This window comes from Trachurus trachurus (assembly GCF_905171665.1).
Source record: "Trachurus trachurus genome assembly, chromosome: 12".
Taxonomy (NCBI): Eukaryota; Metazoa; Chordata; class Actinopteri; order Carangiformes; family Carangidae; genus Trachurus; species Trachurus trachurus.
This window is the reverse complement of record NC_139908.1, coordinates 4,434,574-4,449,544: the sequence shown is the minus strand read 5'-3', so window position 1 is coordinate 4,449,544 and position 14,971 is coordinate 4,434,574. Positions and strand designations below refer to the sequence as shown.

The 14,971-nt window shown below is 43.1% G+C and overlaps 1 protein-coding gene across 3 annotated transcripts in view; it reads left to right on the top strand.

The window, feature by feature from the left end:
* LOC310994734 (helicase POLQ-like) overlaps nt 1-14,971 on the top strand; it is a 53,093-nt gene that overhangs the window by 6,203 nt on the left and 31,919 nt on the right. For all 3 annotated transcript variants that reach the window (XM_083983533.1, XM_083983535.1, XM_083983534.1), the window contains exons 5-17: nt 210-410; nt 1,211-1,283; nt 1,373-1,470; nt 2,583-2,681; nt 2,799-2,944; nt 4,052-4,291; nt 5,407-5,548; nt 6,131-6,235; nt 7,064-7,268; nt 7,921-8,078; nt 8,922-9,020; nt 12,937-13,110; nt 14,165-14,278. In XM_083983533.1, coding sequence (XP_083839659.1) covers nt 210-410; nt 1,211-1,283; nt 1,373-1,470; nt 2,583-2,681; nt 2,799-2,944; nt 4,052-4,291; nt 5,407-5,548; nt 6,131-6,235; nt 7,064-7,268; nt 7,921-8,078; nt 8,922-9,020; nt 12,937-13,110; nt 14,165-14,278 — 1,854 coding nt within the window. The remainder of the gene's footprint in view (nt 1-209; nt 411-1,210; nt 1,284-1,372; nt 1,471-2,582; nt 2,682-2,798; nt 2,945-4,051; nt 4,292-5,406; nt 5,549-6,130; nt 6,236-7,063; nt 7,269-7,920; nt 8,079-8,921; nt 9,021-12,936; nt 13,111-14,164; nt 14,279-14,971) is intronic.

Genomic DNA, 14,971 nt, shown 5'->3' with positions numbered 1-14,971 from the left:
CTGCAATCTCAGTGGCTTCTCCCCTTCAGAAGAGGTCAAATTTGAAAATTTTACTTTATCACCAGATGGCGCCATGTACCTAGTAACCAGGCCTATGGAAACAGAGTATTTCTAGGCTTTTTCAATTAGATTTTACATAGAGGATATGGATTTGTTCAGTACTGTGTGTGTGTCTGTGATTGGTTGATGATGTTGTTTTTATTTTCCAGGTGCGGGGGCTGGCGAGCTTCGGCCTGGAGCTGGACTTCATGGTGGAGGAGTACGCCGGCAGTAAGGGCAAGTTCCCGCCGGTGAAGAGGAAGAACAAGAGCTCGCTGTACGTGGCGACCATCGAGAAAGGCCACAGCCTGGTGAACTCGCTGATCGAGGCCGGGCGACTGGAGAACCTGGGGCTGCTGGTGGTCGACGAGGTACGGCGACCTCAGTCAGACGTTAACGATTAAAAGGGATAGTTCATCCAAAATTGAAATTTCACTCATTATCTACTCCCCCTCATGTGGACTAAGGGCTGGGAGAAGTTTCAGAGTCCTCCGTGGCTTCTCTGAGTTACGGGGGTCTCGGCGTAGCAGTGCATGTCCATATGACGGTTGCAAATGGATACCACTTTTCTTCGTAACAAAAAGACACACCAAAAAACATCCAAATACCTCCATGCTGCTCGTATGTAATGTCCCTCTTGTAGTGAAGCCCCGAAATGCGGAATTGTCCCCAAAAAAAATTAAATAAGTCTATATTTCAAGCTTGTTTTGTAGCGGAAGCTCCTCTTCCCAGTTCGTCAAATTTGGACGAACCGGGAAGAGGAGCTTCGAGAAGCTTCGAGAAGCTTCCACTACAAAACAAACTTGAAATATAGACTTATTTAATTTTTTTCGGGACAATTTCGCATTTCGGGGCTTCAATACAAGACAGACATTACATACGAGCAGCATGGAGGTATTTGGATGTTTTTTGGTGTGTCTTTTTGTTACAAAGACAGTTGGTATCCATTTGCAACCGTTATATGGACATGCACTGCTACGTCGAGACCCCCTGTAACTCAGAGAAGCCACGGAGGACTCTGAAACTTCTCCCAGCCCTTAGTCCACATGAGGGGGAGGAGATAATGAGTGAAATTTCAATTTTGGGTGAACTATCCCTTTAACGGTTTAAAGGTTTGATGGCGGCGTGATGATGAGTTCTTCCTCTTCTTCTTCTTCTTCTTCTGCTGCAGCTTCACATGCTGGGCGACGGCAGCAGAGGAGCTGTGATCGAGATGGCGTTGGCTAAAGTCCTGTTCATGAGCAGTGAGTCGCTCTGATCTTCTGCCGATCAGGACGATCAATTAATCTGATCAGTGAACGACTCTGACTGATGATGATGTTTTTGTTTCCAGAAAAGACTCAGATCATCGGGATGAGCGCCACGCTGGGGAACATCAGAGACCTGCAGACGTTCCTGCAGGCGGAGAACTTCACCAACGACTTCAGACCCGTAAGTCCTGGCTCAGACCAGTTCAGACCAGTTTAGACCAGTTCAGATCAGCTTCAAGCTAGTTTATAGTAGTTAAAGTCCAGTGCAGACAATTTAAATCAGGTTCAGACCAGGTTTATACCAGTTCATAACAGTGTCAGACCAGGTTCGGACAAGTTTAAGACCAGTTCAGACCATCTTAAGTCCAGTTCAGACCAGGTTCAGACCAGGTTTAGACCAGTTCAAGCCGGTTTACAGTAGTTAAAGACTAGTTCAGACAATTGAAATCAGGTTCTGACCAGTTCAGACCAGTTTAAGACCGGTTCAGATCAGTTTAAACCAGTTCACACCAGTTTAATCCAGTGTAAGACCAGTTCAGACCATTTGAAATAAGGTTCTGACCAGTTCAGATCCAGTTTTAGACCAGTTTACACCAGTTCAGACCGGCTTCAGACAAGGTTCAGGCCAGTTGAGATCAGTGCAGATCAGGTTTAGACCAGTTCAGACTAGTTTTATACCAGTTCAGACCAGTTCAGACCGACTTCAGACCAGTTTTTAGACTAGTTCAGACTAGTTAAGACCAGTTTTAGACCAGTTCAGACCGGTTTCAGACCAGTTAATACCGACTCAGACCAGTTTTAGACCAGTTCAGACTAGTTCAGACTGGCTTCAGACCAGTTAATACCGACTTCAGACCAGTTTTAGACCAGTTCAGACCAGTTAATACCAACTTAAGACCAGTTTTAGACCAGTTCCGACCGGTTTCAGACCAGTTAATACCGACTCAGACCAGTTTCAGACCAGTTCAGACTAGTTCAGACCGGCTTCAGACCGGTTTTAGACCAGTTCAGACCGGTTTCAGACCAGTTAATACCGACTCAGACCAGTTTCAGACCAGTTCAGACTAGTTCAGACCGACTTCAGACCAGGTTTAGACTAGTTCAGACCGGTTTCAGACCAGCTTCACACCGGCTTCAGACCAGGCTTAGACCATTTCAAGCCAGTTCAGACCACTTAAGATCAGTTGAAGCAGTTTAGTTACCAGTTCAGACCAGGTCCAACTAGTTAGACCATTTAGAATCAGGTTCAGACCAGTTTAAAGCAGCCATGTCTCCTCTCTCCTCCGTCCTCAGGTGGAGCTGAAGGAATTCGTCAAACTGAGCGACACCATCTACGAGGTCGACCCAAAGGAGGAGAACGGCTTCAGGTTCTCACGGCTCCTCAACTACAAGGTGACGATGCGTTCACTGACACGTCAGAGATACGGGATAAATGATGTAGATGTGGTAGAGCTGTGGTTCTGACTGGTCCGGTCTCTCTGGTCTCTCCGGTCTCTGTGGGTCCGTCAGTACTCGAGCGCGATGCAGAAGTTGGACCCGGACCACATCATCGCCCTGGTTACCGAGGTGATTCCCGCCCACTCCTGTCTGGTCTTCTGTCCCACCAAGAAGAACTGTGAGAACGTGGCAGCGATGATCTGCAAGTACCTCAAAGAGTGAGTCTGACTGACGGTTCTGGTTCTGGTTCTGGACCCACTCTGGTTCTTGAACTGTCGGGCTGTCAATGAATGGCAGAAATGAGGTTTGAATATTGCCTTCGAATTCGAATAAAAATCGAATTTCTATTTTTTCATATTTTCTCCAAAAATCAATACAAAGAGATGGACTTTATAGCGGTAGCCTGTATTTATTGTCAGCGCATGTCAAACACGTTTTGAACAGCTTACATTACACAAAACAAATGGCTACACAATGCAAATCAGCAACGACATTATATGCATATTAATACGTGAAAAAAGTTTTACTTTATCAATGCATGTCAAACAAGTTTTGTGATGACGCGAGCAAACAGCTTATTCCCACATGTAGGGCTGACCCGATTATCATATTTTGATAATCGAAGCTTTGCGGACATAAAATCGATTTTAATCAAAGCTTCGACGGCCGGGGGGGTGCAACGACCGTAACGTCTGACCGGGGGTGGGGGGGGGGTTGCGCGATCGTAGCGGAAATATAGCGAAAATAATGAAAGTAATGGCAAACAAACACTGCATATCTCCAAAATCAGGCAGGTTTCCAGGATGCCAAGTAGCCTACTCATTGTAATGTAACAAGTGCCGATGAGAACCGGTGTCAAAAAGGAAGGGAAAAAAACAATCGATCACGGACTTCATGATCGATTCTCCATGGCAACGAACGAAGCTTTGAAGCTTCGATTTTTTGGGTCAGCCCTACCCACATCCAAGTAATGATCCTTATAACGCGGATCAAGTACAGTCGTGATGAAGTGCAGAGGATCATCAAAGCTCTCAGTGAACGGCACTATTTTTTTTCACGGTAGTTTGGGAAACTCATGGACTGACGTGTCGTACAACTGCGGTTTGCACGTCACACCGACGATCGTGCATTTGTAACTGTGCGCGTGAAGATAATTTAAAATAAATTATTAATATTCAAATATCATATTTTAATATTCAGATTTTATTTTTATCACTGTAATTCGAATATACATTTGAATTTCAAATATTCATTGACAGTCCTATTGAACTGGTTCTGGTCCTGGTCCCGGTCCACAGCAGTGACGCTCTGTGTTTCTGGTGCAGGGACTTCCTGCGGCACCGCGAGGCGGAGAAGGCGGTGCTGCTGGCGGAGCTGCGTGCCGGCGGCGGCGGCTCTCTGTGTCCGGTGCTGAGGCGCACGGTGCCGTTCGGTCTGGCCTATCACCACAGCGGCCTGACCACGGAGGAGCGGCGGCTGGTGGAGGAGGCGTACGCCGCCGGGGTTCTGTGTCTGCTCACCTGCACCTCCACGCTGGCCGCAGGCATCAACCTACCGGCCCGCAGGTGAGGCTCCGCCCACTACACGGCTCAACACGTTACCATAGCTACAAGGTAGCGGAAAGAGGCACAGTGGTTGCCAGATTACCGTCACAGCGCCATCTTTGACTTTGACAGCTACGTACGGCAACTCCACTTGGATAAACTTCATTAGAGTTGAGTTAGGGACATAGAAAACAATATGAACGACATTAGTCTGTCTGATGTAAACTTCTTTAAAGGGATAGTTCAACATTTGGGCAAATTGGCCCATTGCCATAATCCCTATAGTCATAGCAGTAGGTTCGTTACCTTTAATTGTCGGTGCAAGCTGTTTTTAGAACGGCGGAGCAGAGCCGTGAGCTGCTCAGAGCTATGCTACGGAGGCTAAGGGGATTTCTTGGTTTCCCTCATCAAACTCATCAAATACACAATCCAACAACTCCACAACGCTCTGGTGGACAAGTTGTGACCTGCACATTCACCACGCTATGAGATAATAACAGAACGTTACCAGACAGAGTTGTTTTAGAGGGAAATACAGAGACTGCTTGATGAAAAACTGTCCCTGAAGGCAACGCGCATCAGCGGTTTTGCATGAATTTACCTCTAAAACAACTCTGTCTGGTAACGTTGTGTTATTATCTCATAGCGTGGTGAATGTGCAGGTCACAACTTGTCCACCAGAGCGTTGTGGAGTTGTTGGATTGTGTATTTGATGAGTTTGATGAGGGAAACCAAGAAATCCCATGAGCCTCCGTAGCGTAGCTCTGAGCAGCTCACGGCTCTGCTCCGCTGTTCTAAAAATAGCTTGCACCGACAATTAAAGGTAACAAACCTACTGCTATGACTATAGGGATTATGGCAATCGGCCAATTTGCCAAAATGTTGAACTATCCCTTTAACATTTTCACTGAAATTTCTTTGTATTTTGATAATAATAATAAAAAAAAAAACGTTTTAACTGTTAAAATGTTTGATTTGACCCAGTGGATGAATAAAACGTTGCTTTATCAGGTATGGCGGCCTTTTTTTAATGACTTTTCAAAATAAAAGCCCCAGTCTCGTATCCACATATTAAACATAATTCCAGTTACCTGCTGCATCAAAGCCTGATACCGTGTGTCCCGTCGTCTCCACAGAGTCATCCTCCGGTCTCCGTACGTGGCGACCGACTTCCTGAAGAGGAGTCAGTACAAACAGATGGTGGGACGAGCGGGACGGGCCGGGATCGACTCTGTGGGAGAGAGCGTCCTCATCCTGCAGAGCAAGGACAGAGTCATGGTGAGTGTGGACATGGACGACAATCCAACAACACCTCCAGTTACCAGTCCACCTTAAGGGTTCCTTAACATAAACCACCTTAAAGTTTCAGCTTTCTCTTTATCTCAGTCTTTGACTTAAGGAATCACTTAAAGTCGGTTCAGACCTTAGAGAACAAACTGATGGAGGCTTGATCAGAGGAACTGATCTTGTTCTATAGATATTGACATACAAAAATTCCCTTTACCTTTTAAACATTTTTTTTTCTTATTTTCAAACAGACACAAAATGAAAGGGTCCCTCAGCAAAGGTCTGGGCCCCCTGCATAGTTAGTAGCTAGTACCCCCCCCTTTGGAAACTATCACAGTGTGTAAATAGTAAATTATTTGCATGAAAAATACGTCCCCGGTGTGAAAGGGCCTTAAAAGTGTAAAAAAAACAAAAAAACAACTGTAAATCTGATTCATTCAGCTGATCAATCCAACGCTGTAATATCTCTTTCACTGCCGCAAAAACAGTTTTAAAGGAGAACAGAAAACAAAGGTTCTGTGTTATGATGCTGCAGCTCTGACCTCTGACCTCTGACCTCTGACCTGTGTGCAGGCGAAGACTCTGGTCTGCGCCCCGATGGAGAACTGTTACAGTAACCTGCTGCAGGACGGAGGGAAGGGTCTCCTCAGCCTCATCCTGTCTCTCATCGGCCTCAACGTGAGTCCCTGTGTCCCCTCTCTCTCTGCCTCCCTATATCCTGTCTCTCTCAACTAGACTGTCAAATAAAGGCAAAAAAAAATCCCAAAATACTTTTAAAAAAAAACCCAAAAAAACCAAAAAGAACAATGTAAAACTAACTGAAACTAAAGTTTAAAGTTCAGTCAGATAACATCAGCTTAGTTGTAGTTTTCTTAGAGATGTCTAAAGCTCAATATGGGACGACTTGGAGTACGACCCACAGGTAGATGAGGACCGATGGGAACATTATTGGATGCAACTAAAAGGGAAAAACTGCAACAATTCCTCGATTAATCAAACAATAATTGATTATTTAACTACACTAGACAACTATTTTGATAGAAAAAAGTCAGAATTCTCTGATTTCAGCTTCTTCAATGTGAATATTTCTGGTTTCTTTGTTCCTTTATGACAATAAACTGAGTCTATCTTTGGTTTGTGGACAAAACAAGACATTTGAGGACGTCGCCTGGTGGTTTGAGAAACACTGATTGATGTTTTTCAACATTTTTTAACATTTTATTGACCAAGCAACTAATCGATTAATCGTTTAAATAATCGACAGGTTAGTTGATGATGAAAATAATCGTTAGTTGCAGCTCTAGACAAATCCCACAAATGTGGAAGTTCATCTGACAGAGGCTTTCTCCTAAAACCTGAAATAAAAACTAAATAAAAACTGCTTCATCACTTGTTGAACTAAATAAAACTAAACTGAAATCAAAAAGCAAACTGAGACACTAAATGAAAATAATAACAATTTTTAATTTTAATTTTAAAACTATACTAACTGTGTGTGTGTTGCAGATGTGCACGTCGGTGGAGCAGCTGTGGGAGTTCCTGAAGGGGACGCTGCTGTGGGTGCAGCAGGCCGAGCTGTGTGCGGACCGTTGCCTGAGCGACGCGGTGGCGCAGTGTGTCGACCGGCTGAAGGAGAAGGAGCTGGTTACCGTGACGACGGAGGGCCATCAGACCCTGGAGGTCACCAAGCTCGGACGGGCCACGTACAAAGGTGACGGTGATGATGTCACTGTGACATCACTGTAGCTTCTACTGACAGTTTAAAGGGATAGTTCAACATTTTGGCAAATTGGCCCATTGCCATAATCCCTATAGTCATAGCAGTAGGTTTGTTACCTTTAATTGTCGGTGCAAGCTATTTTTAGAATGGCGGAGCAGAGCCGTGAGCTGCTCAGAGCTATACTGAGTTGTTTTAGAGGGAAATACAGAGACTGCTTGATGAAAAACTGTCCCTGAAGGCAACGCGCATCAGCGGTTTTGCATGAATTTCCCTCTAAAACAACTCTGTCTGGTAACGTTGTGTTATTATCTCATAGCGTGGTGAATGTGCAGGTCACAACTTGTCCACCAGAGCGTTGTGGAGTTGTTGGATTGTGTATTTGATGAGTTTGAGGAGGGAAACCAAGAAATCCCATGAGCCTCCGTAGCGTAGCTCTGAGCAGCTCGCGGCTCTGCTCCGCCGTTCTAAAAATAGCTTGCACCGACAATTAAAGGTAACAAACCTACTGCTATGACTATAGGGATTATGGCAATGGGCCAATTTGACAAAATGTTGAACTATCCTATCCTAAACTATTTAACCTGTGAGGCGTTCAGGGAACCTCTGTAAAATGAACCAACCAGTCGTCCTGTGTCCCCCTCAGGCTCGGTGGACTTGTCCTACAGCGACGTCCTCTACAGAGACCTGTCCCGCGGCCTGGAGGCTCTGATGCTCAACAGCTACCTGCACCTGGTTTACCTGGTGACGCCCTACGACCTGGTGGCTCAGGTCAAACCGGACTGGATGGTTTACTTCAGACAGGTACAGGACTCTCTGCAGGACGCCGTCCCTCTCTCTCTGTCTTTTATTTTTTTTTTTACAGTTTGAGTGAGGGGAGTAGAGTGATACTAGGAGATCAAACAGGCGATCTAGTATCATAATATGCAGGAGAAGAAAACAAATATATTAAAACTAAGTATCAAAACACAAAGTCATTTCAAAAGCATTGAAAGAAACAACGTAACTCCAGAGTCTTTACGTCTTTCTTGTTTTCAGATCTCCAGACTGATTGTGTTGATGTGTTGTGTGATTTCCTTTTCAAAGCGCCAAAAACATGAAGTTTGATGAGTGAATTTATGGTTATGAATATGAGCTTATTCATAATCATTAAGTTCATTATAATAATATGAATAGTATGTAACAGATTTCATACAATTATTGTAGCTCAAAGTCCTTCACAATAAAGGAAGGAACATTTAAAAAGAAACATGACAAGAAAAGAAAAGAGATAAAGCAACAATAAAAGAACAAAAATATTATCTTGCCCTAACGTTAGTGCAGAGCATTTATGAAGGTTGCTGACCTGTTGTCTAGTGACTCTCTAAGAGATATCTCATATGTACTGTAATTGGGAGGATGGGACTGAAAAGAAACAGAATGATACATTTTATTATCCAGAACAAAGTTTCTTTCAATGTGTTGAAGGAGAAAAGTACAAGTCTGCAGGTGAGGACGAAGCTGCTCTGGAGTCTGCAGCAGCAGAGGTCGCTGATGTCTGTTTTTTTTTTTTTAAACCTTTGCATGAAGACATTGGAGAGACATATTTGTCTCTCTGTCTCTGTGTGACACTGTGTCCTGTGGGTCTCTGTGTCTCTGTGTCTCCAGTTCACTCTGCTGTCGGTGGCTGAACAGAAGATGTCTGCGGCCGTCGGCGTGGCTGAAAGCTTCGTGGCCAGAAAAGCTGCAGGACAGGCGGTGAAAAATGTGAGAGGACACAACAATGATGATGATGATGATGATGATGATGATGAGGATGAGCTCTTTAACTTTAGGTTAAATATTTGGCGGAGGGGTTGAGGTCTCTGTGCCCATATAAGGATTTTTTAAAACCAAAAAAAGTTGGTGTGTATGTGTCCTAATGTGAGGAAGAGTGTAAAATTAGAAGTCTAATTCACCACTTTATTTAGTCATTCCCATATTCGTTACAGTAGTAAAAGCTGTTTTAATCATTTACCAACATTATTCTTATGGTTTCTATTTTGATGTTAATCAGTTGTGGTGATTAACATGTTTATTCTGACAGAATTAATGCTAATTATTAATTTATCATCCAACAACTTGTCACTGTGTAGGTATTTCTTACCAAGAACCAAATTTGATTTAGAGAGAAAATCCTAGCAGCAGATTTACTCTGACGTCCTCCATAGCTTCACCTCCAGCTACTAACAAACTGTCAACCAGGAAACTGGAACCAAACCAAGGAAGAGCTTCCTGGACTCATTTCTAAACTAGAGATGCTATTTGGAGAGAGAGATGTAGGAGTAAAAACAGAGAGAAACTGTCTTTAGACCAACACTACATACGGTACTGAAACAAAGTTAAACATTTCTTATTGTCAACATCGTCACATTGTTTAGCCACAGTTAGATATTATCTCATCTCTCAAACAGCCGCTGGAAACAGAAACGTAGTTTGGACCCGTCTTCTGTTAATTTCTAATCCAACTGCACGCGACCGTGAGATCAGGACGTTTACGTCGCTACACGCTGGTGCTCATGGGAAATGGAGTCTTCCTTCAGGCAAAATACGACCTTCAACCAAAAATAAAAGTTCTTTAGTATTACTTTAAATCAATAAAATGCCTTTATTTATCTGGCATCGTCACAATGACGTTAAAAATAACTCATCAAGACTTCAACAGGGAGTCAAAAAGAAAAAAGACTCTTTACGTTAGAGTTATTTTTAATAATTGTGACGATGCCAGATAAATAAAGTTATTTTATTGATTTAAAGAGACAGTGCCTTGGAGTTTTTCTCTGTTTTCAACTAACAGATATCACTGTGACACTTTTTATGTTTAAATGATGCAATATCTAATTAAATATGTGCTAATTTGCATATATTTCCAGAACAGAAATCTGAACAATGGATGAAGCTACTTTCAAAATTCTTGTTTTATTTTGTTGACATATTAAGAGTCAGAAGTTTTTACAGAGGAGGGTTTTGGATATCTCTTTTTATCACTCTGTAAATGTTGTATAAATCAGGCTGTGAATGATCTATCAACAAGCTCCTCTGTAAAAACCTTCAGAATATAGAAAGTGATCAAACTTTGGTCGTTGGTGTTATTGTCAGTCGTGCTTTTATGATTTGTTGCTGATACAGAGAAAATGACAATTTTAGAGAACTTTACAAAGACACCTGACAGGACATGAGTCAAGCGCTGGCCGACACAACTTATTTGTGCCCAAAATGTTGACTTTTTTTAGTTTCCACAACACTCCAGAGTCATGTGACTCCACCCACGGCTCATTCTAGGAGTTTCTCTCTGTTTTTATATTTAAATAGTGTAGTAGCCATTTGGTTTGTTTTGACAAACTTTAAATCATAAAAATCAAAGGGCCACTGCCACTGCTGCACTATGGGTTGTGGTGTAGACGGAGAGGAAGAAAAACATAAATGTCCAATCAAATGTCCAGTTTCAACAAAAAAAACCCTGTTTCATTTAACCAGAAAAGCAGCGAACAAAGAACAAAGGAAAACCCTGTGGTAAAACCCATTAGCCCACCCAGGTGCATGCTGGTCCCTTACCGACAGCCTACCTATATAATCTCAGGTGAATTAACCAAAACACAAATAATAAATAAGAGAACACCTAAACTAAACAAATACGGTAATAAGAAATCTAATTATAATGGGTAACACTTTACAATAAGGGCCCCTTAATTAACATAACATAGTTAGTACATTACATTATAAAGCATTAATTAACTGTTTACAGATATATTAACAATCATTATTATATTACTTAGGATTAGGAAACACATTAATTAATGTAGCCTATTAGTAAGCAGTTAATTAATGTTTACTACTCAAAGTTAGTTAATAAATTATTAAGTGATAATAAAAGTTGAATAATACAATTATTATTACTACACATTACTTTATATATTAATGCTTAATAATGTACTATTTAGTTAGTTAGTTAGTTACAGTTTATTTTGGACATGTTAAAAGAAATAAAACATAATACAGTAACGTGAGAAGCAGAAGTGAGTGATCCGGTCGTTTTCGCTAATGCTGCGTTCCAGGCCGGCTTTTGAAATCGTAAATTACAGCTTCAAGTCACAACTTACGACTTTGTAGCGTTCCAGGCAACCCACTCGTGTTTTTCCGACCTGTTTTACCGGTGAAAGTCACTATAACGGCCACTCGTAACTTCCGACCGGTGAACTCGTACCAGATCGAACTGGTACGAGTTCACAGGTCGGAAAAATACGAGTTTCCTTGAACGCACCATAACAGTCCTCGTCCCTACGTCACCACATTCACGGCGTTCCTTGGCTGCACACACAGCCCTGCATGCCGTCCTCTCTCCTCATTGGATAAAAACTGTAGGATACGATAAATGTTTTCTCCTCGGCTCAGAGCAGAGCAGAGGGACTGACAGACCCGTGTTTCAGACCAAACACTCTATGTAAGTGATTGCTGTCGGAAGATATAACTATTTAAGACTTATATTAACACAAATATATCACTTACTTCTGCTTTAATTAACATTAGTTAGTACATTACATTATAAAGCATTAATTAACTGTTTACAGATATATTAACAATCATTATTATATTACTTAGGATTAGGAAACACATTAATTAATGTAGCCTATTAGTAAGCAGTTAATTCATGTTTACTACTCAAAGTTAGTTAATAAATTATTAAAGCAGATATCAGCTTCGCGGCCGTTTCGGCTAATGCTGCGTTCAAGGCAGGCTTTTGAAACCGTAAGTTACAGCTTCAAGTCACAACTACGACTTGGTAGCGTTCCAGGTAACCCGTAGCTCGTGTTTTTACCATCCTGTTGTCTGTGAAAGTTCCCTATAACGGCCACTCGTAACTTCCGACCCGTGAACTCGTACCAGATCGAACTGGTATGACTTCACAGGAAGGAAAAACACAAAGTACGAGTTTCTTTGAACGCACCATGAGTTAGCAGCCCCCGCCCTTGTCAGGCATCAATTGGTCCTCGTGCTACGTCACCACATTCACGCGCATCCCTTGGCTGCACACACAGCCCTTCATGCCGTTCTCTCTCCTCATTGGATAACACTTGTATCCCACAAGGAAAATTTTCTCCTCGGGTTACAGCAGAGCAGAGTGACGGAGAGACTCGTGTTTAGGCTGAAATACTTCATGTAAGTGATTGCTGACGGAAAATAGGACTATTTAGGACTTATATTAACAAAAACATTCCACTGATATCTGCTTTAAGTAATAATAAAAGTTGAATAATGTAATTAGTTATCATTATGTATGCATTACTCAGCATTAATTAACACATTAGTTTATATATTAATGCTTATAATGTACTAGTTAGTTAGTTAGTTACAGTTTATTTCGGACATGTTAAAAGAAATAAAACATAATACAGTAACGTTGATTAAGGGACCCTTATTGTAAAGTGTTACCTTTATAATGAAATCAAATAAATGGATTCAGAAATACTCACTACATGAAATACTAAACTAAACAGCACTTAATACTAACATTAAATAAATAAATAGCTCCAACAGATTTCATTCTGTTCCAGTTGTGACCAGTTCTATTGGCTGGATTAGATGTGTTAGGTTGGTATTAACCCTCTCTGTGTCTCTGTGTCTCCGTGGCGATGGCGGCGGTCAGAGCGCGGACGCGGCGGTGGTGGGCAGGATGTACCTGGCGCTGGTCCTGTTCTCTCTGCTGAAGGAAACCGACCTGTGGTTGGTGTCGAGTCGCTTCCAGCTGAGCCGAGGCTTCGTCCAGACGCTGCTCAGCTCCTCCTCCGCATTCTGCTCCTGTGTGCTGCACTTCACCCAGGTAACAGGCCACGCCCCCTTCCCCACACAGGCCACGCCCCCTCACAGACAGTAGACCACGCCCCCTCCCACACAGGCCCCGCCCACTCACAGACAGTAGACCACGCCCACTCCCCCACACAGGCCATGCTGAAGGAAGGATGGAGGGACAGAAAGAAGGGAGGGAGGAAGGATGGAGGAAGAAAGGGAGGAAAGGAGAGAGGGAGAGAGGAAGGAAGGGAGGAGAGGGGAAGGAGGGAGGGAGGGAGGAAAGAAGAAGGGGTGGAGGAATAGAAGGAAGGGAGAGAGAGAGGAAGGAAGGGAGGAAAGGAGAGGGAGAGAGGAAGGAAGGGCAGAAGGAAGGGAGGAAAGGAGAGAGAGAGGGGAAGGAGGGAGGAAGGATGGAGGGACAGAAGGAAGGGAGGAAAGGAGCGAGAGAGAGGGGAAGGAGGAAGGAAGGAAGGGTGGAGGAACAGGAGGAAGGGAGAGAGAGAGAGGAGGGAGAGAGGAAGGAAGGGAGGAGAGGGGAGAGAGGAAGGAAGGGAGGAAAGGAGAGAGAGAGAGGAAGGAAGGAAGGAGGGACAGAAGGAAGGGAGGAAAAGAGAGAGAGAGGGGAAGAAGGGATGGAGGGACAGAAGGAAGGGAGGAAAAGAGAGAGAGGGGAAGGAGGGAGGGAGGAAGGATGGAGGGACCGAAGGAAGGGAGAGAGAGGAGGGAAGAAGGAAGAAGGGCTGGAGGAACAGAAGGAAGAGAGGAAGGAAGGACAGAAGGAAGGGAGGAAAGGAGAGAAAGAGGGGAAGGAGGAAAGAAGGAAGGAAGGGAGGAAAGAAGGAGCAGTAAAACAGACGGAAGGAAGGAAAACAAAAAGGTTAAAGTTAGAAAAACAGACAAGGCCCCGCCCACTCTGCGTCTGTCACTGACAGGTGTGTGTGTGTGTGTGTGTGTGTGTGTGTGTGTGTGTGTGTGTGTGTGTGTGTGTGTGTGTGTGTGTGTGTGTGTGTGTGTGTGTGTGTGTGTGTGTGTGTGTGTGTGTGTGTGTGTGTGTGTGTGTGTGTGTGTGTGTGTGTGTGTACCAGGAGCTGGAGGAGCTGTGGCCGTTCCGAGCGCTGCTGACCGAGCTGACCCGCCGGCTGAGCTACTGTGTGAAGGCCGAGCTCGTCCCCCTGATGGAGGTCACCGGGGTCATGGAGGTCAGTCACACGCCCCGGGGTCAAAGGTCAAAGGTCACGGAGAGACGCAGGTTTGAGTCCAGTGTTGGAGCGAGGAGAGAATCTAGTGATTGATAATCGATTGGTTATTTACTGATCAGTTTCAGCTCTGATTTGATGTTGATCGTTCAGACATGAGAGAGAAGAAACAAACCTGGTTCTGATTAAACAGAAAAGTTTCACGATCAATGAATCTGATTCTGAAACCTCTTAAACTGGAATTCTTCTGAAATTCTTCTCCAGTTTTTTCTTAGATTTTTATTGAGCTGATAGACGTTCAGACTGAGACATCAATTGATTGATCAATCAATCACCAATATTTAGATCTAGTTATTGATATTAGAAACTAGAACAAACATTTCACTTTATTTTGACTCAATAATCGATCAATACTAATCAGTTTCAGCTCTGATTTGATGTCGATCAATCAGACATGAGAGTGATGGAAACACACCTAGTTCTAATTAAACAGAAAAGTCTCATAATCAATTAATCTGATTGAAATCTGACAGATTAGATATAAACTCAATCCGCAGGTGTTCCAATAATAAATCCATCAATCAATTTTATTTATCATTTATTTATTTTTTAACAAATAAGACAAATCACTAGATCCAAATATACACGAATATTTGGATCTAGTGATTGATAATCGATCGATCATTTGAAGTCATC